A 27,035-nucleotide genomic window follows, 5' to 3' on the forward strand; every position below is an offset into this window, starting at 1 on the left:
ATTGTATTTTAATATTTTGTTGGAAGCCGCCCGGAGTGGTTGGGGAAACCCAGCCAGATGGGCGGGGGTATAAATTTATTATTATTATTATTATTATTATTATTATTATTATTATTAATATGCCTTTAGATTTCAAATCCCCTTTTAAGGAGGTTGGCTGGGTGTAGGTGCGCATTACGTTATGTGTTTTAAACTTTTAGATGGCTTTCTGGTTTTATTGAGATTGCAGACTAATGTCACTGTCTGATTGTGAAACACTTGCACCATATCCAGTTAAGGGCCTTCTTCACACAGAAGCAGGCTTTCCAATCTGACATCTCGGACTGGATGCACACAGCTCATTTTACAAAGCCAAGATATGATGCCCGCAGATCAGACAGGAAGCAGGAGTAAGGGGATCCTATCTACCCTTCTCATCAAATAGCTGATTAGTATGATTCTAATTAAAATAAAAATAAAAATGAGTAGCACATATCCAGAACCCACAGCTTCATGCACAGTCTTTTGGATCACAGCCCCAGTTTACATTATGGGATGTAAGCATTCACCTGCTATTATGGATAGCATTTCTACATCATTTCTGGTCTCTCCTGGATTCTGTGAGCTTCTTGAAGCATGCAATACATAGATTTATGTAGCTATTAAGGAAATACATTTTCTGTGAATTATTGGAAAGAGGGCCACCAATATATTTTTTTTTCTTCTGTGGGTGGAGGTGGTGATGGAAATAAGAAAAAAAAGAGGAGTAGCTGTGGTAGGTAGTTCGATTTATTTATAAGTGCATAAACCCAGGGGCAAGTAGTTTGTGGATTAGTGTGCTAGTACCATTGAAACATTTTTCTTTCTTTCCCTAGTTCGCAGATGAGTTGAAAACCAAGGTGAGCCCATCCTTCAAACGAGCCACAACGGAACTTCACCCTCTGAGCAGCATGGATTTCTGCCCCACCAACTGCCACATTAACCTCATGGAAGTGTCGTATCCCAAAAACACTACCTCGGTGGCTAGGTCGTTCAGCATTCGCATCGGACGGAAGCCTTCTATTATCGGCCTAGATCCAGAACAAGGTGCTCACTATCTCTTAAGAGCTTTGCATACCCATTGGAGCAACACCCAGCTGTTGTTCAAGACCAAATTCAAGAAGAATGCTTCTACTAAGATGCCTGGTCCCCTTTGAAGTTTTTATGGGAACATCTGACTCTGTCATAGGACACAGCGTAATAGTGGGAATAGGGTGGGTGGGGATGAACATAACTATCATGCTGCACATGACAGCCAAGCAGCCTTAAGCAAATTCCCCCCTTTTTCTGTATAGAAGGGATGGTTTATTGACTGGGAAAGAAACCTGAAAGACTTAACAAGAGATCCCTCACCATGCAAATATGTTATGGCTGCAAGGCTTGGCAGCTGTAAGTGGGCAATTGAACAAGAGTGGTCTTCCACTAGTGTCTGTTCTAAAACAATATGTTGCTTTGAGGCAATTTATGATAATACAAGAAGCAACTGAGATACTGGCAACAGGGAAAGGAAGGCCAAAGGTCTAGGACTAGCTCATGGTTGCTGTTCTTGCCCCAGTATTTACAGAATTTGACAGGCTTGAGTACAGCTATTGGCCTGCTGATAATTCCAGATAAGTAAATAAATTTCATAAGCGTAGTTCTAACTTTTAGGTAAATTTTAAAGGATTTCTCTATGATGACTACAAAGGGTCTTCTGGGGCAGGGAAATTCTTTGTAATTCCTTATTTCTTCCCATCTGTCACTTACATCTTCCCCCCTTTGGAAAACAGTTCAATAAATAACATATAAAAGAATTTGAGGTTGCTCCTTAAAAGAAGCTTTAAAGACAAGTGCTTTTTGTAACGAGCATTTTTAAATGTTTTAACAGGAAGCTTAAATCCAGTCTCATATACTCAGCACTGCATAGCCAGCATGGCTGCACCATCATGGAGATGTTTGGCGCCAGAAAATGGGGACCCCAACCCACATGGACAATATGATGGTTGCTATGGCCAAGAGAACGGAGGAACTACTCAGGAGGAGAGAGGTCTCACCTTTCTGTTGAAGCAAGAAGATCGGGAAATACAGGACTCCTACTTGCAGCTCTTCAACAAACTAGAAGTAGCAGTTAAAGAAATGAAACAATACGTCTTTCAGATAAATAAGTGAGTTGGTTAACGTCTTCCCTTTAGAAATCTTTGTGCTCAATCGGGGGGTGGGGGAGAGAATCAAAGTTATGATTGAATTATAACTCTCAACACCCTACTTGGCTTAGCTTTAGCATGCCTTAGAGCAGGGGTTATGCAGAGCCTCCGATTAAGGTTTTAAAAGCATGGGGAGGTTCACAGAGCTTCAGCCTACAGGTGTTCCCATGTATCTATAGCAGAGATTACACTTCTGGCTCCTGGAGCCCTTGGCTTGTTTTTCTTCTTACCATGATACATTCTACATCTGCAGGCTTTTGTCCACCATTACTGAACCCACGGCAGCAGGATTATGTGAGCCTCCCTCCATGGAGGAGATGCCCGCCACATCCTTGGTCTCGGAAGAGAGCGATATTGACAAAGTCGAGCATGGGATGAAGAAGGTTTGTTTTAAAGTGTCTGAAGAGGACCAGGAAGATTCGGGACACGATACAATGAGTTACAGAGACTCATACAGGTGGGTTCAGTGAGGCGCACTGCTCGGAAGCCATTTCCCTTGGATACTGAGAAGATTATACATCCATGTATCATCAATGAATCACATACTGCTGTTAAAACTTGTGGTATCAAGAATGCTCGTGTTCTTCTGCTTGATGACTTAATCTAGTAGCAGACTTGGGTAGTGGAGTACCTATCAGGAAGTGAAAAAAGAACCACCCAAAAATAAGGTTTTTTGCATCCGTGGAGAACCCACAGAAGTATATTTGTAAAATAAAAGAAAAATTATAGAGAGCAAGAGAGCAGAGACAGAGAAGAAAGCCTCTTGGCAACAAGATCCCAAGAGCATACAGGGTGATGATGGCAGTTGAGAGAAAGAGAAATGTCTAAAGAATTGTACTGCCTGAGCCCCTGACAAATTATGAAAAGGGTCATAGAAAGAGGGGTGATTAGGGTTGCAGGTGTGTGACCCAGGGGCTCCTGACAGCTTGTTATAACTATCCTTGAGAAGAGAGATTGTGAGTTGGGTGGAAGGAATGTGGGCCATGAGATCTAAAAACTCCCCACAACCACCTACTCTGTACATGGATGTTTCAGAAGGACAGCACAGCAAAAGGATTCGTTTCCCTTTTTTCGTCCTCCAAAACGGCAGTGGCCCCATATAGCTATGAAATGCTCAAATTTGGGGCCAGCAGACTATATGGCACAGTGGGGGGAAATCCCTGGGGAGCAGGGGAAAATTCACCCCTTTTTCTCTTTCCGACTCCTGAAATTTCCCTTTCCAAAGAGATCTGAGCAGCAGTTCTCTGTGACTATGCCACAGAATTGTGTTTCAGGTTCTAGTTGTTAATGAATTCATTTGAGAACATGCACTAAGCTAGAAGCAGAGGTGGTTTTAGGGTAGTCCCATCGGTTCACCCACACTGGGCTCTGGTACTGCAGGGGGCGCTGCAACAATGATGTAGAGCGGAGCGGGGGGGGGGGCAATTTTAGCATCGCACAGGGCACCAGTAAAATTTGAGAGCCCAAAGTCCACCACTTCTAGAACTGCTTATTACATGCAAGATGATGCCTTTTCATCACAAGAAAAATGTTTGTTGCGCCACAGTCTGTGAATCCATTCCAGCTGATGGCTAAATTAGGAGATTAGTCACAGCTAACCTTTGTTTCTTTAAATTGTGTCCTTTGTCTAATAGATATAGACACCTGCCAATCTTACATTATTATTCAAAGGGTTCTTGCACTTTGATAACAGAGCAGAATCATGACCCATATATTGCCCTTCTGTTTTGCTGGTTGTTTGTACATTACCACATTTTATTCTGGTATAACTTACCATATGGGAGACCACTAGTAAGATTTTTGAACAAAAGTTAAATGTTTTGTGCAGTGATGCAGGATGAAAGGAAAAGCAATGGGGAGTTGAAGTGACCCCAAATAGTCGCATTTTGACTAATGCTGTCCTCAGTGACACAGAATGTTCACAGCAACAGCTACCTACTAGCTAGCAATACCGTCTCACCATTTAGTACATCTGTATTGCAGGGTAGGAGGAATTTGTCCCTCTTCATAGGAAGGACATTCCATCACTCCAGACAAATTCAGTTGCTTTTCTCCATGGTCTATTTCTAATCTCATTTTGCCTTAACAAGCTAAAATCCAAGTGTTTTTAAATCTTACCAATCCCTTCTCTCTTTAAATAGCACTCTGTGCTTAAAATCTGCTAACAAATGGATCATTGCTCCTTATATATTTAGGGCTGTTCCCAAATGTACAGTAGAGCACATATGACAGGCCCTAATCATTACTTGCACGGTACAAATTTAAGTGCATCCAGTCCAAAGTTCACAACAATTTGACATGGTGCACATGTCAGTCACAGGATCAACTTACAGCAGGGCCTCAGTGATCAGGCAGGTCAGGTGAGGTCAGAGGGAAGAATTTTCCTCTTTATCCAGTGAAGCATTGCAGCTGGGAAGAGGGAATCTTTTGTGGGTTTTTCAGGAGTAGACGCCTGTTAGCTTCAGACTGGTTCTGCAGCTGTTGTTTGCAGAACTGTTAACTTGTTGTCTTATGTGTACAAACACACAATCCACAGAAAACACAGACTAATTGGACTTTATAAAGATTACATCTACAGCAGGATTTTTTTGCATTACTCAGATCAGCAGGCACCAGTCTGAGGCACATGGAAGTAGACTGAATTAACCACAGCTCTGCTGTTTTGAAGATCTCACAAGAGATTTCAAGTAATGTGCTTTTTTTTTTTGGACTTTGTGGTTTTGTATCCTAAGTGGAACAATTTCTGGATCATGCATTAGAAGGAAAGGAGAGAACAGAAAATGCTGTTTTTGAAGGGGCTGCCAACCAGCTAGAGGTTTTCTCGCTGCCTAAATCATAGCCCTTGGATGAGGGCATTACGAGACTCATATACCCTTCCCTCCCCCAAAGGTGAAAACTGACAAGTGAAGAATAGCTTGTGCCCTGTCCACTTGTTCTAACCCAGGAATCTAAAGATGCAAGGAAGTTGCCCACTCCTCTGTATTGCTGATCGAAGGAGCAAATAAGCTAAATTAGGCTCCAGCAATACAGAGGATGCAAAATGGATTTAGGCCAAGATACACAAGGCTTTCCTCCAATAGTACCCCCTCTTGCCAGGCACACCAACAACATGAGGTAATTAATGGTGGTGGTGGGAGGGGGGGGGGAGTCATTTCATAGTAGTAAAAAAAACACAAATCAGTTTGAACTGGCTCTTCATCCCAATTGATTTCAATTCAATACCAGAGGTAAAATTCAAATACTCTTTATTCAGTGCTTTGTGGATCACAACAATAAGGAACTAAGGCACCTGTACAGTAGAACAGAAATTCCACCCAGCCATTCTGCAGGCAATGCTATTTTAAAGAGACCTTTTTAGGGTGATATAGGAGCATATTTATATATTTTTCAAATTGTTGTTTAGTCGTGTCCTACTCTTTGTGACCCCATGGAACAGAACACACCAGTCACACCTGTCTTCCACTGCCTCCCGCAGTTTGGTCAAACTCATGCTGGTAGCTTTGAGAACACTGTCCAACCATCTTGTCCTCTGTCGTCCCCTTCTCCTTGTGCCCTCAGTCTTTCCCAACATCAGGGTCTTTTCCAGGGAGTCTTCTCTTCTCATGAGGTGGCCAAAGTATTGGAGCCTCAGCATCAGGACCTGTCCTTCCAGTGAGCACTCAGGGCTGTTCAAATATCTCCTGACTACTCCTGTCACTATGGAAATGAGTCTATCAAATACTCAACAACTTTACTATTAGACTGCTGTAGAAAGTCAAGAGTGTTTGAAAAACAGCTTTGTGCATTTCAGTTCCTCAAACGTGGTTCCCTTACTCGCCATCCCCACCCTCTGCCTTTGTAATATAGCACTATAAAACCACAGAAGTTTTCAGGTAGCTTGGAAGCACTTCTAGTAGCTGCAGTTACAGAGAAGTCTTTTCTATTCAAGTCTATGAACATTGTGTTCCCAGAAGACCCAGAAGACTCAGAAGTGGAAAACAGTAAAAGAATAAAATTTCAGGTTCCCCATCCCCTTACACTGCTTTCTTGTTTTTCAGTTGGTTTTGGAAAACAGAGATCCAAAATATTTGTGTCTGAAAATCTTGTCTTAAGGCATAAGTGACCAGCTGCTTCTCATGGCATATATGTCACCTAGTGAAATATCACACCGTTCAAGCTTTAAAATTTAACTGTGTGATATTTAAAATGTTTATGTACCACTTTGTGTAAATAAATATTGAGCAGTGTATAATATAAAATTTATTTTTTAAAAAACAAAGACGATGAATCAGTATAAAACCCCAAAATAGCGATATTTTGACAGATCACCCTGGTTGGTGCTAGAAGGGAAGCATAAAGCCCAATCAGAAGATCTACATTTGAACTGTATTTCTGGGGAGCCAGTGTGGTGTAGTGGTTGAGAGCGGTAGTCTCGTAATCTAGGGAACCGGGTTCGCGTCTCCACTCCTCCACATGCAGCTGCTGGGTGACCTTGGGCCAGTCACACTTCTCTGAAGTCTCTCAGCCCCACTCACCTCACAGAGTGTTTGTTGTGGGGGAGGAAGGGAAAGGAGAATGTTAGCCGCTTTGAGACTTCTTCGGGTAGTGATAAAGGGGGGGTATCAAATCCAAACTCTTCTTCTTTCCTGCTGCAGTGATTCAAGCGCTAGTTGGATGGTAGCTCTTTCTCCGATACTGGACTTTCTAATCCGGGAGGAGTAACAGGGGACCCCTTCCTCTTAAACATGCAATTTAGATCTGTTCATTTCCACATACATGTCATGCCTTAGGATTCTTGTGAGCATAGTGATCCAGGTACATTGAGTATTTCTCCTGTGTTGTTGGCAAAGGAGATGGAATTTTGTGTGAAGCAGAGCTCTCAACATGACAACCAAACAAAGAAAGCTACTGAGCGGTAGCCAAAAAGTGTCAAACGTTTGTAGAAAATCCCCAGCGTGTTTTGCAACCTGTGCATTAAAGAAAATAGGCCATGGCAATTCAATTAGAAGTGCTATTTCTAGCACTTCAAGTTTCCTAGTCACAGGAATTAGCATCATTTATTTCCTCTAAGAGCCGAGCATTGAACATGTCAAAAGCACATTTTGCATGGTTTAAATCCTCAGTTTTGGTTCCATAGAAAAGCTGTTGGTGGGTGGTAGGCTAATCTTTTGCTGGCAGTGTATCTTCAGGGTTTTTCTACCTACTCACAGTGGAATTTGTTTTAATGCAATAGAAGTAATTTTATTCAGCTTTTCATATGACTCCTATTCCTGTGCTGGGTTTTGTTTAATGGGTTCCATAATTGAGCCTAATCTGTCCTAGATGACACAGTGAGATCAAAGGCAGATTCCCAGTGGAGCTGTCACTTGTTTCAGAATTTAAATGAAAGATGAGAGAGTTTGTTCTGTCTTACCTCTTTTAGACTCAGACGATTAAGCATACATAACCTATATTATAGCAATTCAAGAAGGAATCAAATGTGTTTTGATTGGTTTTGGTCAGAAAATGGATATCCCGGAGCTTACAAGAATGAGTAAAGCGCAGCTAAGAAGATACCTAGCTGGAATTAGTCATGGTTTGTTGCACGAGATCTGATTCGGACAATCAGTTTACCTTTCATAGCCATTTGTCTCTTCCTAACATTCCTAAACATAGTGTAGTATATCCCTTTCAGATATTAAGAGAAATAGATACCTTTGAGAACAACTTCTATATTGATAGCAGAAATCAAGTGGAGCATTCTCCTTCACCCTTGTCATTTTGATTGAGATGAAACAGCTCTTGGATATCCTGTGCTTATTGCATTTATTGTTTGTGTTGTTGTTACGCTGTTAAGATGCAACAACTTGCAGATCTACACAGACAAAAATATCATGTCATATTATTCTCCTGCTCATCATTTTTCAATCCCTACAACAACCCTAAGAGGAACCCTAGGAAAGGCTGAGATGCAGGTGAACCCACTGAGGTTCATGGCCAAGTGGGGATTTGAACCCTGGTTTCCCAGGTCCTAGTCCAACACTCTGGGTATGTCTCTGTATCCAAAGAGCTAACAAGTTCTCATAAGGGCCCATTCCATAGAGAAGGCCCCTGTGGTAGCCCAGCGTATGGAGTTTCAGACTTGAATCCCACATATGTGAATGCAGGTATCACCAGAGTAATGGGCTTGTGGTTCCTTGGACCTTCATTTCCCATTTTCAACATGGGAGCAGAAGAGAGCCAGTGTGGTATAGTGGTTAAGAGCGGTAGACTCGTAATCTGGTGAACTGGGTTCGATTCCCCGCTCCTCCACATGCAGCTGCTGGGTGACCTTGGGCTAGTCACACTTCTCTGAAGTCTCTCAGCCCCACTCACCTCACAGAGTGTTTGTTGTGGGAGAGGAATTAAAAACAAACAAACAAACACGGGATCAGAAAAGACTTCCCTTGTGGGGTAGCTTTGAGCGTATTTAAAAGATTGCAATGTTCATTTAAATAGTGTTGTATAAATTATATCCCATTCAGAGAAGGTGCCTCCAGTCGCATCTGATTGGTTAACGTTGTGGCACGTCAGGACCAGAGGCCAAATGCGGTCCTCCAGACCTCCCTGTCTGGTTCTTGGGATTTTTCCCAGGCCACACTCCTCAGTGGCTATGCATCTTGGCCTCCATAAGTGTTTTCGCCTGGCCAAAATGTGACCTTGAACTCTCATAATGCCTTTTTGCTCGCCTTGGTGGAAAATATAGAGGGGTGTGTTTTGAAACGAACTTACTGCACAGATGTCATATTTAGATTGATTGATACATACTCTTGCTTCTTTTCACCATTGGCATGTGACTCATTTTGACTCCTATGTAAAAGAGTAACAATGGCTAACGAAAGTTAGAAGACAGGATAGGTACGTTAGGTCGGGAAATTAGAACGCTTTACGAATTCTTCTACTGGTTCTGCAGATGCTCTCTAATAAAAATGTATGTTTATGTTTAAATCTGTTCTGGTCTGGATGGATTCCATGGCAAGTATATCTCACCAGATATATCAGAAGGTGGCAGTGGCAGGTAGTTTTAAGGGAAGTCTGGACTCAGCAGAATAGCTGAGTGACTGTCCTGGTGACCATCCAGGGAGACACCTGGAAATGTCACAAAGCAGGTACCGAAAACAGTGTTCCATCACTGTTCATGCTAATAGAAAACAGTGTGGTTTTATGTTAAATCTGAACTTTAGAGTCAGTCAACAGAACATTGAAGCTCAGTGACGAAGTCCCTGCTCTCAAAGAATCAACTAAATTTGGGTTAGAATTTGAACTTCTAACCCTTGTCTTTAGTCACTGACCTGAGCTCTGGTAGCAAAGAGTAATGCTACAGTTCTGCAGTGAAAGATGAAGTATTCTAGGACAGAGTTCAAAAGTTTGCTGTCACTAAAGGATAGTATCCTCTTACTGTGTTGAGTTAGGAGGGCCATTGTTCATTGTACACTACATTAAACCCTTGGAGACAGGCAGGATAGAACTGAAAGAATGCGCTTGGATATGCCCCCCCCCAAAGGTGCTAACTATGCATAGCTGAAATTCTGCATATGAAGAGTTTCTTAGTTTTTACACATTTTTCTTCCAGTGAGTGCAACAGTAACCGGGACTCTGTGCTTTCCTACACCAGCGTACGGAGTAACAGCTCTTATTTGGGCAGTGATGAGATGGGATCAGGTGAGTAAATGCTGTGCTTCTATAATGAAACCATTAATATTAATAAAGAAGGGTTGAACCAATGCTTCAGTAGATGCCAGTCTATTATTCAGCTGCTCACTTGTGTTTTGTTAGTGTTCCCATAGCAATCACCCTCCTTGCAGACTTATGGAACTAAAAAAGCCCATGTCATACGCTATGTCCAAGTGGAAAGAGAAACTTCAAAAATCAGTTGGGTCATCTTGTTCATCTTGGTTCTTAGAGCACTTTCCTTCTTTCCTTTTCACCCCTTCAGAAAGATAGAAGGAGGGTGGTTGACCTAAAAATTGCTGTTGTCATTATATATTAAATTTCTAGATAGGCATTTGCTCCTGACATTCTTCTCATTGGAATATATTTGCATGAAAACAAGCCCAAAGTTTTACTGTTCCCACCATTAGGTGATGAACTCCCCAATGACATGAGGATTCCTTCAGACAAACAAGACAAACTTCATGGCTGCCTTGAGCATCTATTTAACCAGGTGAGTAGAGGAAGAGTTTGGATTTGATACCCCCCTTTATCACTACCCGAAGAAGTCTCAAAGCGGCTAACATTCTCCTTTCCCTTCCTCCCCCACAACAAACACTCTGTGAGGTGAGTGGGGCTGAGAGGCTTTAGAGAATTGTGACTAGCCCAAGGTCACCCAGTAGCTGCATATGGAGGAGCGGAGACGTGAACCCGGTTCCCCAGATTACAAGACTACCACTCTTAACCACTACACCACACTGGCTCTCTTTTCTGTAGATATTTATATTTAATAATAAGTATATAAAATATGATCAAATCAAAACCAAGTCGGTTGACAGGTGTGTGTGTTTTTTAAGAAGAAAAGTAAAATATCACAGTACACCAATCATCCCCAGTGCTGCCACATCCCAGATGTGCGTGCTGCCATGTTTAAAAAAACATGATAGAAAAGTGTTCTAGAGGAAGGCTAATGCTCTGCTCAATATATCTATCAGGATGAAGCCTCGGAGGCCTCCTTCAGCATTTAAATTTTTTTTTTTTTTGTAATATATAATCCAACAGTTGCCCAACTCTGCAGAACTCTCCCCAGTGAGTGACACAAACGCTGATGATGTAGAACAGGGGACTTCACTGCTTTTGCCATACTCTCTTAGAGTGCGTGCTCTTGCAGATGCTTAGGAACCAGTAATGTTGACTAGCAATTGGGTGCTCTTTTCTTGACATTCTCTGTGATGGGGTTCAACAAATATTCTGTAGCTCATTCGGGTCATGGCTCATCTACTTGGCTTCATCTGGAGTGCCTCAGAGCATGACAGTTGTCTTCGGTTGTTCTCCCCCAGCACATGGTGTTCAAAAATATACTCCCTCTGGTCTTGGAGGCTTCATTTAGCTATTGTGATTTGGGGAGGGCATGGGGCACACATGCGGGAAGGAGCTGTGTAAGCAGAAATTCTCGCACTGATGGGATGTGTTACTACCCATGGTTTCCCCTAGGAAAAAACAAACAAAAAACACCTCTCTGGAAACTCTTGGAGAATTTTCAAGACTCACTAAATGTGCTTCTTTGCAGGTGGATGCTATCAATGCCCTTCTCAAAGGACCAGTAATAAACAAGGCTTTTGAAGAAACAAAACATTTTCCAATGGACCACAGTTTACAAGGTAAACTTGCCAGAACATCATGTGCCCAGGATAATCTTGCTTTTCTCAGAACTTTACAGCTAGGTCCAGATGCAACTTGCTAAATCTCCAGCTGTTCCCCTTCCTTCCTTCCTTCCTTCCTTCCTTCCTTCCTTCCTTCCATCCTTCCTTCCTTCCTTCCTTCCTTCTTTCCTTCTGATGTGTGAATTCGCTCCTCCTTTCTTGAGCGCGGGGATAGGAAAACCTGGAATGTGATTGACATCACATCATGTTACAGGGGAGATATAGAAGGAAAAGACACTGTGTTGCTGCTCTCAGTGGTAGCCGTTAATTCCTCATCAGATCCAGTTTCCAGCCCTATTGTATGTTTGACTGCTTTAATATATCTATATGTTTGCATTGCTTCACTGCAGGTTAGTTTTGCTGTTCTGTACAGGCTCCCAGTTATGTTGTATTTTAATAAAATAACAATAATAATTTTATTATTTGTACTCCACCCATCTGACTGGGTTTCCCCAGCCACTCTGGGCAGCTTTAATTTTTCATCAGAGCCAACTTTTCAAAAGGCTTGGTTGGGATTATGCAGTCAGGTGCTGTTTTGAACTACTCTGGCATTGCTCAATTGCCCGGCCTAAAGTCCCTCTTCTTATGCAGAATTTAAGCAGAAAGAAGAAACCACAATTCGGAGCAGGAACAAGATTCAAATCAGCATCCAAGAAGATCCCTGGAACCTTCCGCTTCGCATCAAGAACCTTGTGGAGACCATACAGAAATATGTGGAAGGTCTGTGAAAAGGGTTGCTGGGGGAAAGCTCTTTGGTTTATTTTAGTATTATGAAAAGGGTAGTAGAGGGACCGGGGATTGAGCTGGGCTACTTTTATTGCAAATCTGGGTTTCTACTCATTGGACTGGATCAGTTTTGGGTGGGTTCACCCTTTGTACTGACATGAGCTGAAAACATTTCTGATGAGACAAAATTGGCCTGTGTTTAGCAGATGAGATTTCTAACAGATGAGATTTGTTCCCTGTGGGCAATCCAAGTAGAGATCATTTGACGTCCCTCAGGAGGTTGTGAACTCTCCTTCCTTGGAGGTTTTTAAGCAGAGGGTTGGATGGCCATCTGTCATAGATGCTTTAGCTGAGATTCCTGCATTGCAGGGGGTTGGACTAGATGACCCTTGGGATCCCTTCCAACTTATACAGTGGTACCTCTGGTTGTGAACACGATCCGTTCCGAAGGCCCGTTCGCAACATGAAAAGAGCGCAACCTGCAGCGGCGCATCTGCGCACGCGCGGGTTGCGATTCGCCGCTTCTGTGCATGTGTGTGACATCATTTTGCGTGTCTGTGCATGCATGAGCGGCGAAACCCGGAAGTAACCCTTTCCGGTACTTCCGGGTCACCGCGGGACGCAACCTGAAAGAACATAACATGAAGCGGACGTAACATGATGTATGACTGTACAATTCTATGATTCTATATCTGAAACTGACACACCTCATAAGTTAGGCTCATAATAATTCCTTTGTTAGATTCCATCTAATTTTTCATTGGAATATGCTACTCAAATTTGACTACAGTGGTGCCTCGCAAGACGAAATTAATTCGTTACGCGAGTCTCTTCGTCTAGCGGTTTTTTTCGTCTTGCGAAGCAGCCCTATTAGCAGCTTAGCGGATTAGCGGTTTAGCGGCTATTAGCGGCTATTAAAGGCTTAAGGGATTAGTGGATTAGCTGCTAAAAGGCTATTAGCGGTTTAGCAGCTTAGAAAAAGGGGGTGGGGAGCGAAAAAAAAATCTCAAGACTCGCAAGACATTTTCCTCTTGCGAAGCAAGCCCATAGGGAAATTCGTCCTGCGAAGCGCATCGAAAAACAGAAAACCCTTTCGTCTAGCGGGTTTTCCGTCTTGTGAGGCATTCGTCTTGCGGGGTACCACTGTATGTGAATTTCCCCAGCGAAATCCTCCACCGGAAGAGGAAGTGCAAGGGCAGTTCTGGACAAGCACCCTGGCTGCCAAATAATGTCATAATCCCTTGACTACATTTGTTTTTTGCACATTGTGAAATAAACTTGGGGAGTTCCCATGTTGAGCCATTTTCCTGACATGGAAATGGCCTGTGCTTTAGTTTGAACAAGGAGAGTAGTTCTGATCTGCTTTCATTAAGAAACACAAAGATTTCTTCAAGCTGAAGAGTTTACTGAGTCTAGAACCCCCTTGAGGCACCCAAATGAATGTGTGACAGCGTGAACTGCTATTGGGGGCTGGGTATGCAGACATGTCTTGCCCCCAGCATCCTGTCTTTAACACTTTATGGGCAAGAACTAGGTAAGAGACATAAATCAGAATACAGAGCAGCTTCAGGTGTGTTTGATTCCAAAATATTAGTGCAATCTGTACTTACGATGGGATGTTTAACCTTTGGACCACCAAATGTTATCCAGGTCTCATCACACCCAACTTGCATGGCCAATGGTCAGGGGTGTTGGGAGTTGTAGTTCAATGTCTGGAGGACCAAAGATAGGCTCCGCTGACTTAGACCACCACTTCCCCAAGTTTCTTAAGTCTCCTCAAACATTAGAGTAAATACATAAGGGCTTAAACAGGGGAGGGGTCTGGGGTGTCCTGGCCAGAGGCGCAGGCAGCATGGAGCCTGCACGTGCTCAAGCCACTGTGTCTCTCCCAGGAGAGATGTGTGGCTCGGGCACACTGCAGGCCCCCGGTAAGTGCCGCCTGGCCTTTTGTCACCGCCTTCAGTGGTGACAACCAGGGTGGCCTTCACCAACCTCACCCCCCTTCCTCCACCTCTGGTCCTGGCACACTGACTCCACTTCACACATTGAGCTGAACATGCTTAGAAGCTTCCCCACGATCAGGAACTTGTAATGCACAAAGATCTAAAGTGCCACCAGCATGCATAGGGACATTGAGGCTGGGGCTTGAAGGTACAGTTTGCTACAGTATTTTGGATTTATTAAGCACACTTGGAGCTTTTGCCTCCTTCCTAGTTTGTGCACGTGAACAATTGTTTTCTTGGGGCCAGGATTTGTCAGGGCTCCAACCTGGAACTTGTTTTCGGTGCAGTTTCTGAATGCTGGAAGCCTATGAAGTAATTTCAAAGAGTATGTGCAGAGCAACTTCTCCTTCCCATTAAGTAACCATATCTAGCCCATGCATAGCTGAGAAAAAGGGGCAAAGCCTTCTAGAACAGTGGTCCCCAAACTTTCATCCTCATGGTCCACTTGAAAAGTTTTGATGGACCACATACAAGTTTTTTCCTGCCTGCTGTAGCAATTGCAATGTGCTGTGCTAAATTGCTGCATGATTTTAATTGCATTTTCATTGCTTCTTTAATTTAGTATGTTGTATTTTATCGTATTATAGTTGGAATATATGGAATTCAACAGAATTCAGTTTATTTATTTATTTTTAAATAATTTTTATTAATTTTATTTAACAATCCAATCATATCACATTAATTACTCTGAATTATATCAATACATATCATAACAATCCAAATATTTTGCCGAATTTTAAATTTTTGTTGGGGGTACCCATGCTTCGAGTTCAGAGAGGGTCCAATCATCTCATATTTCTGCTGCTTTAATATTTCACAAGTCCCATCTTCCACTCTTCTTGTTGTTATCATTTTTTTCCTTAATAACCTCTGAGTTGTTCAACAGAATTCAGTTTATAAGTGCTCTTCACTGACGAGCTGCAGACCAATGATAAATGAAGCTTATGGTCCTCAGTTTGGGAACTCCTGTTCTAGGCTAAGGGGTGCCATTCCCAAGTCTGCTTGTATTTCAACATCTCTTACTGGGACTCAGCACTTAGCTAAGTGGAATGTGATTGTGCTTACTTGTTTTTAAAAATGGTTTATCTTTTTCTTTCCTTTCTAGATGGCAAGAACCAGCTGCTTTTGGCGTTGCTGAAATGTACAGGTAAAGCAGCTCCTTGATTTGCTGCTGTTTGCAAATGACCCCTTCTGTGCTATAGGGACAGGTGTGCAATTACCAGAACCTTTTCCTTCTATTTCAGAGAAAAAGTCATTAAACGTTAAACACTGTAAATTTGATAGTGCTGTGGTGTTGGCAGAACAACAGTTATTATCCTTGCATATCACGTCAGCGATAACTGGACACCCCATTTATAGGCCAACAGTCCTTCCATTCCCATGTGCTCTCTGTTGTTGTGGGAAACTGAGCATTCCTTTGGGGGAAAACATGGATGTAGATTGGAAGCTTTCGTTGCTTGGGTTACTATGGTGCACCTTACACAGTGCACATGAAGAGAGTAGGAAATACAGAACCATTGTTGGGCATTGGGCTCATGCCATGAAGCAAATGATAACTCCTGATTCCTGTGTGTTCTCCTCTCTCTCTCCCAGACACTGAGCTGCAGCTGAGACGAGACGCGATTTTCTGCCAGGCTCTGGTGGCTGCCATTTGCACGTTCTCCGAGCAGTTACTGGGGGCTCTCAACTACAGATACAATAACAACGGGGAGTATGAAGAGAGCAGCAGGGAAGCCAGCAAGAAGTGGTTGGAGCAGATAGCAGCCACGGGGGTGTTGCTCAACTACCAGTCTTTGCTCTCCCCCTCTGTGGTAAGGGAGGACTACAGTTTGCTAGCTAAATAAATAAGGAACTTTACAGTCTTCTTCTTACCCATCTCCAGACCAAGTTGTTCTGCCTGCCCTGGTTACATTTTAAAGCTGTGAGAAATTTGAACTGCCTTTATTTGCTGTATATTATCGTTTCCTTTAAACATAAATGGGCCCTAGGAATGTTCACTTGGCTACTGTGAAGGAGGCTGGGGCCAACTTTCGGTTCAAAATCTGTGTCAACTCGCTTTAGTGCTCCTAAGATGTGAGAAATATAATGGGCATGTACACGTCCTGTGAATTTGTTTTGACGGGTTGCATGTTGCTTATTCACGTGGTTCTTCAGAACCCATGTTCATTCCAATCTGAGGTGGGTGGTTTTGCGACAGTTTTATTGCAACCGTTTTATTTGTCCAGGGTTTGTCTGAGAGATGACCAGCTGCAAAGCAGAACAGAGTTAACTTTTATTTATTTATTTATTTTGTTTTTATTTCCAAAACCAAAAAGAAAAATTACAAACATCAAATTCAAAATCCATATTTGTTTTCTAGCAAAAGCCTATTACACAGTTATCTAAATTAAAATATACCTAATTACTCTAGACTTTGCTATATATAAATACAATGCAATTATAAATTTTATATTATAAATAATATTATCAATTCCCCTATAACCCCCACTCCCCTTCACCCTTGTGTGATCTCAATTTTTTACTTCTTCCGTCTTGTTGTGTTGTTATAGCTGAATAATTGTTCAATTGATTCTTTTATTATTTCCTTGCTTACCCCTGCACGTTTTACACAGTTAAGTTTTAATAGTTAAGAGGGAATTTTAGTAAATGCAGATCAGTGGAAGAGTGTGTGCTTTGCATGCAGAATGTCCCAGATTCAAAACCTGACATTTTGAGGCAAGTCTGGAAGACCTCTGTTTGAAATCTATGAGAGCCACCAGTCATGTGGACCAATGGTCTGATTAAAAATATGTCAGTTCTTACATTCCAAACCTTTTTTAAACAACAACAACCCCCGCATTACATACTTCCATAATTCCCCATTCCATGAAACTATTAAAAGTACTGGAGGCCTGTCTCGTCTGGATTTGGGTCACTTCTGGGACAAAAGTAAGATAGATGCACATGTGCGGTTAGACTAAAAGTGGACCCCATGTTGCAGGTAGTATTAAAAGGTGGGTCCTGTGTCTGAAAAGGTTGAATACTGGTGCTGCGTAGAGAGCACTGCAGGAAAGGCAATGACGGGTGGCAAACTGTGTGGTGTCTTCCGTCCTCTGCTGGCGAGAAGCTGTATCTTGCATTGCATCAAATGTGTGTGCAAGGGAGAAGCAGTGAGAGGGAAGAGGGAAGCGTGGTTAGGCTATATAGATGGGGTATATGGAAATGGAATAGCTTGAAAAATGATGCTAAAATTATGGCTGGAAGGATATTCATCATGTTTTTTGCACAGAGATTGGTACTTCCCTTTTTGCTGGAATATTTTTCATTTTAAAAGAACAATGATGTAGGCAAATTAAATATGCAATGTAAAAGATGGGATGAGATGCAGCCTTAACCAAAATCATGTGGCAGAAAACGCCCTTTAGCTGATACTTGTGTTGCTTAAGTTGGGGGGGGGGAATCTATCTTTCTTCTCACGATTCCTTGGGAAAAGGGGCATGTGTGTTCTTATTTGCAGCCCATCTAACTTTCTCTATTTATTTATTTTCTCAATCAGAAAGAGGAACGAACCATGCTGGAAGATATTCAAGCCACTTTGTCAGAGCTGGACAAAGTTGCTTTTTATTTCAGGCAACTGGATGAGTGTTTCGTTGCAAGTGAGTTCCTGCCTTTTCTTCCCCATATCTTTGTATTTTTTCCTGCAGTTCACTGACATATCCCCTGTGTGTCCCATTGACTTAGTTCACAAAGACTGTGGACTTGCACTAAAAACTGCAAAAGTTGCAATTTTGGCTGAAACCCAGCAAGAGCATTGCTAATCTTTTAAATGTAATTTATTATTATTATTATTATTATTATTATTATTATTATTATTATTATTATTAAATTTTATTAAATACAAAAAAGAAAATAATATCAAATAAGAAAGCAAATAAAGAAACAAATTTTATACATATACACATGAACATAATTATTTATACATCTGTAAAGCAATATTCAAAAAAAAGAAGGAAAAAAAGAGAATAAAAGAAGAAAGAAAAGTTAAAAATAGAAATTTAGAGAATAGAAAAGTGTTCACCATAAACAACAATTTCAGATCTATACTTGCACACAATTTTATATTTCCATCTTGCAAAATATCAGTCTTAATTAAAATGTTTTAAAAGACTTCCACCGTTTACGCCGCATGTCTTTTATACTTCAGTCTCCATAACCTCTGTTCTTCATATCCTTCCTGTAAGTTTTCCTTAATTTCTCACTTTACATTCTTTATATTCTTCACAAGATTAGTCCAAACACAACCAAATTTTGGTAGTTGAGCCCTGGTGTTGTAAGTATTCATTTAGACAATCCCACTGTTTCTTGACCATGTTCTTGGGTTTTCTCTTTATTAAATCCGTCAGTTTAGCTAACTCCAGGTAATCTTTGCAATGTAATTTAATTCAACTCTTTGCTTTGTTTTGTTGCTGGTTGTTTTATATTGTTGCTACTATAGTAATGAAGTATAGCGTGAACAGGGCATGTTTTTCTCACCAGTAACCACCCCTCTCATATGAGCTGGATTAGGAGGCAAGAGTGATAAGACAGAGGATGGAACTTTCAGCAGAGCTTAGGCCACAGTACCTCTTATTGCACAGTGATGACTGGTCGTTTCTTAAAAAAACAATTCTCTCTAAAAGCTCATTCAGTCTCCAACACCTGTCTTTTTGTTCCCCCAGATACCCATGTCTTCTACCATGTTGAAGGCAACAGGCAGGTTTTGAAGGTTTTCTTTTACTTAGACAGCTACTACTTCTCCAAACTGCCTTCCCGGTTTCAGAATGGAGGGAGCCTGAAGCTGCATGCTGTGCTCTTCACAAAAGGTACAGGCGAAATTCTGTTTGTTCGGTTTTTTCCTTTAAGCCACTGACTATAATGTAATTGGGGTGGATGATGCTCGTAATTGAGCTTTATGTGATAAAGATGAATGTTGCCCCCAGCTCTTGGCTCTTTGGCAGCTTATTAAATCTGCAAGGCAAAGTCTGAGACAGTGTAAATTAAATTTAAGGACGCTCAAACCTAATCTGAAGCAGGCAGAATATGCCAGTTAGAAAACCGTTTCACAATGCTGACAGGATGAGGGTAAGCATAGGGTCAGGCACATTGAGCTTATTTTATAATCTGCACATACGCATGGGCCTTCCATGTTATTGGACTCTCAGTCTCGGCACACCATCTGTGAAATGGGTGCAATGGCAACATGCCTCATGGGGCCATGGTGAGGGAGAATAAAGATCAGGATTGTAAACCACTTAGCATTCTAAGAAGTCTAGTGTACTTTCACATTGTATAATAGTGGTGGTGACAGAAGAAATAACAGAAACGGGTGAGCTTTATAATGAATACATGATGTTTTTCATTAAAATCATTACAGCCCTTGAAAATCTGGAAGGCCAGTCCCAGCCAAATGGTTCCTCTCTAGAAGAGCTCCAACAGCAAATTAATTCCACCTCTCTTGAGAAGGTGCAGCAGTATTATCGCAAACTCAGGTATTGTGGCATACAAAGAATGTTGTTTGTACATTATTATTGCTATTAAGATTTTATCAGTCTGGGTGGTTCTTTACATGGTAGCGTACATGAAGGCCGGTCCCTGTCCCAGGGTGCTTGCCATCTGAGCCTGTTCATTTGAGAGAAAATCCATACATTTGAACTGAGGTTTTCTTAATTCAAGTTTTGTTTGGGTGTTAAATAAAAGAAAGAGAACCTTTTAAATGTACATAGTACAAAAAGAAAGAGAGAAAGCAATTGGAGACAGGACACAAATGTTCTAGTAACTGATTCTGGTTTCATATGCTGGTTTGTAAACAGCACTTTAAACCATCATTTCTGAATTTGGATGGCATGCCATAGTATGGATTAACATGGCCAGGATATAAGCATGAAAGCCAGATGCCGGAAGGGAGAATGAAAAGTGAGGGCAAAGCTCATTCTCAGGCCAATAAAACATGATTTATTGGTCCCAAGATTGTAATGTGCGAATGGGGTCATAGTTGTTTACCTGACATTTTGTGTGCGGAAACCCTACACCATGAACCCTTTAAAAGAGTAGGAGAAGCCAGGAACAGCTTCTGACAATGAGCCAGACCATGTTTAATGGAAGTAAAGAGTCTTATAATTCTGGCACCATTCCTTGGGCCACAAAAACATATTTGATAAGCCACATCTAGCCTTCTGTTGACTTGTTCCTCAGCCATGCCCCTTAGGAAGAAACGTCTTATAGGAATGCTTGAAACTAGATGACCACAACCTAATACAGCTTGCTTCTTATTTTCAGGACATTTTACCTTGAGAGATCCAACCTGCCTACAGATTCCAACACCACAGCTGTGAAGATTGATCAGGTACAGAAACCACACTTCTTGGCATATGTGCAATAAGTGCAAACTTCCAAACCGAGCTGAGGTCAGGAGCAACCAGTGCTCCTTATTTCTAGGAGAAGCTGGCTGTGCACAGCTCTGGTTGGCCGGCCCATGTGGCAGTCACAAAGCCACTTCTCTCTTGGCTGCCTATTCTTCTGTGTAGAGTTGGGGTGAGCAGGCTGCAGGAGTATGGGATCTGCTAGGTTTTTTACTAGGACTGTGAGATGCTTGCTATACTTGCCTGAAGCATGGAGAAGGGTCATAGGAATCCACATTGGAGTCAGAGCCTGGAATATATATGATGGTAGAGGAACAAGGACAGAGGGAAGCAGACTTCACGCGGCAAAAGCCATACCTGGTGGAGGTCCATCTGCCTTAGGCAGCCCTAAATGTAACATAAACCCCATTAGTTCATATCTGCAGTTTCTCAAATGTCCTCTGGACCTTCTCACACATTTAAGTTTTTCAAGTGTACATTTAAAAAGGTAAAAGGTAAATTTGACAAACGAACAGTAGCTACAGATCCCTATTGAGTGTAGACTCAATTGCCAGTTTAGGATTGTTGCAGTGCTTGTGTAAAATGCCGCCCCAAGTCCCCATTAACCCATTTATAAGGACCAACTATATTTACTTAAGACTGCCATGTTTGGACCTCCCCACGTAACTTTCTTTTTTGTGAAAGAACCTACAAGGCGGCCTGATTTGGACTGGGGGCAGAGGCTTAACCCTTGCTGCAGCCCCAATCTATATTTCCCCCTGAAGCTTCTAATAGCTATGGGAAATAAAGCTTACAGGCTTAACATTTTAAGCTTGTAAATTTTCCCTTATGTCTCTAATAATGTAAACAAGGGGTGTAACGGTTTTTTTAAAAAATAGTTTTTGATAAAAATGTCAGAAAATGAACAAATAAACAAGGAAAAGTATATATAGCGTCTGATGTTGCACAAGGAAAGATTTAGACACCATCCCCAACTCGCCCCCATGCTCTGGCCCTGATATAGTTGCTTTTACAAAAAAGAAAACTATTCTGGGAGTGCCAGTGTAATGTATAGTTTGGCCTTAAATCCCCTGTGGCAAACAACAATTTTGACTTGCCATTTTGGAAGCTGCTCTGATGAAAGGTTGTTGGCATAAGCATTTAGACTGGGTATAACTGAGGGCAGGGGAGCCCGTAGGTACAGATGCTTCACTGCTGCATTCTTCCTTTGTATTCTTTTGTAGCTTATCCGTCCCATCAATGCAATGGATGAGCTTTGCAGACTAATGAAATCTTTTGTCAGCACAAAAGGCAGCCAGTCGGGATATTCCAGTAGTTACGTGGCAGGGGCTGGACTGCTGCCTATATCCTCTGAACTCTGTTATCGCCTCGGAGCCTGCCAGATTGTAATGTGCGGCACTGGAATGCAAAGGTGAGAGCTTTTAAATCAAAACAAATGTTGTGCTCCTCTGGAATGAACATTTTTTGAAAGTGACCTACTGGTAGATCCCTGGGCTCTGCCATTGCACGTGGGGATTTACATGACTGATTGCTTCTTCATTCAAAAATAGAAACAATCCCTCTACTTATAAAAGTTGGATGTCAGGGAGAATATAGCATCCCGTTTTCTGTGTTGTTTGCACATGGAGAAATCATGTGACTCACCATCTACAGACACATGTTTCAGCACTGGACCTAAGTTATTTAGGTTCACTTTCTGCTTCTCAGAGGAGGTTACTCTGGAATAAATTAGTTTATACCTTCACCTTTGGCTTGCTTGAACTTTGAATGTACGGAGTGCCTTTAACATACTTACATGATTATTTGTTTCCACTACTTTACCTTTCGCTTGACTTGTCCAGAGTTCCACATTTTTGTTTCTGTTTTGCAAGCAAAGTTAAAACGCTCACCATGAAAACTATCATGGAAACAGGATTAAAAACAGTAATGAGAAACTGTAAAGATTTGCCATTTAAAATAGAAATAAACCAATGCAGTTTTCAACTGGAACTCAGAGAAAGCAGGACCTTTGAAATGAAAGAACGGTTTTGAAAATTGGTTTTGCTGGTGGGTGGGGGTGGGTGGAACCAACAACCTCAAATGGAAAAATCCAAAGGGACAGGGAGGAATGAGGTGCAGCCAGTTGTCCTTTGAAAATAAACTGCACCAGCTACAGGCCTTGCATAGCTTTTCTCCCACACTCGGGAAGAACAGGAGGCTGTTGAAACCTGCAGAGCCACAGCCCATCCTGACATGCCTCCTTTTTGTTCTATCTGGCATCAGAGTGGAGAGTGGAGATGTCCTGGATGTAGAAGAGGGTTCATAGGTAGGAGTCTTGCAAGGTCAAATCTCCCTGTCTGAGAGTGGACCTTTCCATCCACCCTCAGATAGGGGGATCCAAAAGTCCTGTGGCCCAGGGACCATAGGATTGCCACTTTATACGAATAGGCATTTGACTTCTAGAAGTGACATTCTTTATGTTCTGTTTTTAGGAGTACGCTGAGCGTGTCCTTGGAACAAGCAGCTATACTGGCTCGAAGTCACGGACTCCTGCCTAAGTGTATCATGCAGGCAACAGACATCATGAGAAAACAAGTAAGCCTTTATGAAGGAGTGAATGCAAAAAAAGAAAACAGGAGCTGCAAATATTTCAAACGGGGCATTTTTGTGTATATCCAAAGGACGTAGATTGTGCTCAAGTCCTAAACCCTTAGATTTTCACATGCAGAATGTCAGTATGTTCCATTACATTAATGGTATCCAAAAACAGACATAGTAGAAAAATAAGCCCATTGCAAATATTTATGCTTAAAGGGGCAGTGGTCTATACCACGTTTGTACTCAAAGTCCTGTGCATGGTGTCCATATTCTTGTTTTCATTCTGTTTAATAATAATAAAAATAATAAATACCCCGCCACTCTGGGCGGCTTACAGCATATATATTGTGATAATCTTACAGTGTTGGGCTGGAGCAGTTGCAGAGTGCTTTGGGAATTCTTTCATCCTAAGTAAACACAGATGACTAATGGACTACCTTGGTGCTTTACAAAGCTGGTAGCTGAAGCTAGAGTGCTTTCAAAGAAAAGTAATATATTTGTCTTTCAGGGTTTTTCTCCAGGGCTGCACTCTCTCGCTCGTACTGCCAACACACCAGCTAATGTTTTTTGTTTCTTTAGGGACCAAGAGTTGAAATCTCTGCAAAAAATCTGAAAGTGATGGATCAGATGCCACAGTCTGCACCCCGGTAGGCGACTCTATACAGCAAGGATTTCACCTGAAGAAATGCATCTTCAGGTTTTTGCGTATATACACACATCTGATTCTGTGATATTAGGGAAAGGGGAAACATTCATTCAGTTCCCTTTTTACGGCAGGCGAACCCCAACAAATACTCCCAGACTTGGCTGCGGATCAAAATACAAATCCCAGTTGGATTCCTCTTCCATATTTTGCTGTGTAGTTTCAGTGCAAAAAGAAAAAAAAGTATTTTTCATTAAGAAGCACACAAATTGTGTGCTTTACAAATGAATGCATTGAAAAACGTGCTTCTTACATAGAGATATGTACAAAATGCATGCAGCTTAAATGAAGGGCTTTGTACTTTAAAAGAAAGAAAGAAAGAAAACTGCAAAACCCAGGAAGGAATGGATTTCTGAGTTGAGCACAAGTGACGTGGAATGTGGCAACTCAGTCCATCCCTAATATTACATTTAACACTGCTCCAATCTAGTGTATACTGTGCTTTACAGATTGCAGCAGGGTTTTTGTAGCTGTTCTTCAAGTCTTTGCACACTCCTCCTAGCCCTTTTGGGTAGTTGCAGGGCTTGTTTTCAGCCAGAACTCAGTTCTGGCCCCTCTGTTTCTAGAAAAATAGCAACAGGTAGCTCCATTTTGTATAAAATAAATTTGTGATGGTTATCTTGCGGTTGTCAGGGCATTGTCAGCTGCCTGAGGAATGGAGAGATGCTGCAGTAGCAGAACTGACAACTGATAAGCAAAGATAATTCATAAGCTAATGCTTTGGCTATGGGCTACAGCAAGTGTTTTAAAAAGCAGTCTGATCATTAAAATGATTTATGTCAAGATGCGTTTTAAGAAGTAAGAAGCACATGGATTTTGGACTTTGAGATGTTTAAGCGCTGAAGGAAGGTTACCCAAAACAATATCAGAGGACTGAAGAATGGTTTATCCAAAGCCACAACTCATGGCTTACAAACCCAGGGGATCTGGAGTGGAGAGGCTTGCCTGTCATACTCTTCCTGTCACCAGTCCCACCTTCCTCTTTGTGTTCGCAGTGTCACTGTTGCCCTTAGATGGAAATCACTTGAAATTATTTTAACTACTTTTGCTTCACAGTCGTACCTTGGATCCTGAACGCCTTGGTACTCGGACGTTTTGGCTCCTGAACGCCACAAACCCGGAAGTTTTCAAACATTCTTTGGAAGCTAAACGTCTGACAGGGCTTCTGCGCCTTCCGATTGGTTGCAGGAGCTTCCTGCAACCAATCAGAAGCTGCGCTTAGGTTTCCGAACGTTTTGGAAGTCGAATGGACTTCCGGAACGGATTGCGTTCGACTTCCAAGGTATGACTGTATTCCATTGCCCATTAGCGTCCCTTTTGTAACATCAACTTTTTTTTATGTCATGCCTTTACAGAATCTACAAGTTGTGTCAACCCCCTGCAGATGGAGATTTATAGAAGTGAAGGAAACTCCCATGTCCCGGAATCACAGAAGCGTTCAGCAGAGAGCGATGCTTCCTGAGCACTGATCCTACCTTTTGCCCATGGTGCTGAGTCCAGAAGAGAGAGGAGGGTTGTGGGTTCTGTGCTTCTAGGCAGTCTGGTGCACTAAAACTGCCTTTCCATGCATCTCCTGCCTTTTTATATAGGCAGGCCTGGTTACCCTGTTTTGCAGTTGGTTGCTGCAGGAGTTCTGAAACTGAGGAATAACTTCTGCCCAGTACCAGGAAGGATATGACAGGAGGACAAAACCCTGCAATAAGGAATTGATTGCGGTGCTGACTGGACATTGTGGACTTAGCAAATCTAAGTGAAGCACATCGTCTGCCTGTCATGCTGTTTTGGACGCTCATCCAGTTTCCTGCACAGTGTTGGCTAGTGGCCTTGAACAAGAGCCTCACAAACACTCTTTTTAAAAAGAAAAACACACCAACTTGCACTTTGAAATTGTGAATAGCACACATCTCTGGTTTGTTCCAAGGAGCCATTTTCCACTTCAGCCCCGTATGAACCAGACTCTACTCCGCAGAGTGCACATTCCATAGGACTTTCTACGAGAATTTCCTTTTAACTTTTACTGTAAAGTTCAGGGTTTGCAATTAACACTTTTTACTAATGGTCCATTATGTATTCTGGAAATACAACAATATTTTACAAGGGAGATTTAGCAATGAAGGATTCTTTCTGAAATGGAAAGATATGATGAAAGGGGAAGCAACCACAGCTCTGTTTTCCAGTAATTTGAACAGCTGAGCATTTTTGAAGCAAGGACAAAACTATACTTATTTATGTGGAATGGAGTATCTGTTTTGGAACTTTTTCCTTATACACAAGGTTTAAATTTAAGAAGTATTTGTTTCAAATGGGGCCAATAATGCTGGCAGATACGTAGTAGATCTCAGTTCACTGAAAATATTGTTACGTTATTTAAAACCTTGCAGTATTTAAGTAGTCTTTAATACATTTTTTTAAAGAAAAGAAAAGAAAATAGATTACAGTGGGTTGTAAGTTAAAATGAAATCATGGTTGTATATATAATGTACTTTATTTTTCCCTGTTTTAGAATTGTTTTCTGTTTGATCAGTATTATCATTAGCAGAGTAATTTGCTTCCAAATTACTTGCTACAATGTAATGAAAAATATCAGCAATCTCAGGCCAGAAGTAACATTATTTTGGAGTGAGTGCCTTAAATGAATCATCCATGTTGACCCAGATACAAAAAAAATTAAGGGGCATAAAGACAAAACTAACATTCTTCTATATCATAATAGACTAAAAAGCCATAGTCTCCTCTGAAATGCTTTTCGTTGGGCATGCATGGAAGTTCCTTAGAGTGGCTTCTGTAATCTAGCACACAGAAGAGGGATATTTTGATTTTGGCTTAAAATAGGGCATTTAATAAACTCCAATGTTTCCTAACAGTCCAATCCTTCATTTATTGTGTTACATTGAAAACTGTATGTTCCTACTCTGGTTGAGGAAGGCATTTAAAGCAGCAGCAGCCTTGACTTTTAAATGATGGAGAATGGTTACTGGGAAAAATGAACATTCAACAATAAATGAGCCTCAGACCCTGGCTTATTCTGGCAATCTCGTTGATTCCAAATAATACAGTGCATTAAAAATAAAATAAAAAGGACGAGTGGCGTCAGCAAC

At 41.6% G+C, this 27,035-nt stretch overlaps 1 protein-coding gene across 1 annotated transcript in view; it reads left to right on the top strand.

Annotated features, from left to right (window-relative positions):
* The window catches only part of PREX1 (phosphatidylinositol-3,4,5-trisphosphate dependent Rac exchange factor 1), a 220,634-nt gene extending 193,834 nt beyond the window's left edge, over window positions 1-26,800 (top strand). The window contains exons 24-40 of the mRNA XM_083446700.1: window positions 855-1,065; window positions 1,886-2,162; window positions 2,455-2,658; window positions 9,772-9,860; window positions 10,280-10,362; window positions 11,419-11,509; window positions 12,143-12,271; window positions 15,386-15,427; window positions 15,874-16,091; window positions 17,816-17,915; window positions 18,978-19,121; window positions 19,673-19,787; window positions 20,575-20,641; window positions 21,881-22,068; window positions 23,129-23,231; window positions 23,814-23,881; window positions 25,293-26,800. Of these exons, the coding sequence (XP_083302826.1) occupies window positions 855-1,065; window positions 1,886-2,162; window positions 2,455-2,658; window positions 9,772-9,860; window positions 10,280-10,362; window positions 11,419-11,509; window positions 12,143-12,271; window positions 15,386-15,427; window positions 15,874-16,091; window positions 17,816-17,915; window positions 18,978-19,121; window positions 19,673-19,787; window positions 20,575-20,641; window positions 21,881-22,068; window positions 23,129-23,231; window positions 23,814-23,881; window positions 25,293-25,335 (2,172 nt within the window). The 3' untranslated portion in view covers window positions 25,336-26,800. The remainder of the gene's footprint in view (window positions 1-854; window positions 1,066-1,885; window positions 2,163-2,454; window positions 2,659-9,771; window positions 9,861-10,279; window positions 10,363-11,418; window positions 11,510-12,142; window positions 12,272-15,385; window positions 15,428-15,873; window positions 16,092-17,815; window positions 17,916-18,977; window positions 19,122-19,672; window positions 19,788-20,574; window positions 20,642-21,880; window positions 22,069-23,128; window positions 23,232-23,813; window positions 23,882-25,292) is intronic.
* The last annotated feature ends 235 nt before the right edge of the window (window positions 26,801-27,035 follow it).

This window comes from Podarcis tiliguerta (genome assembly GCF_965153285.1).
Source record: "Podarcis tiliguerta genome assembly, chromosome: 6".
NCBI classification, from domain to species: Eukaryota; Metazoa; Chordata; class Lepidosauria; order Squamata; family Lacertidae; genus Podarcis; species Podarcis tiliguerta.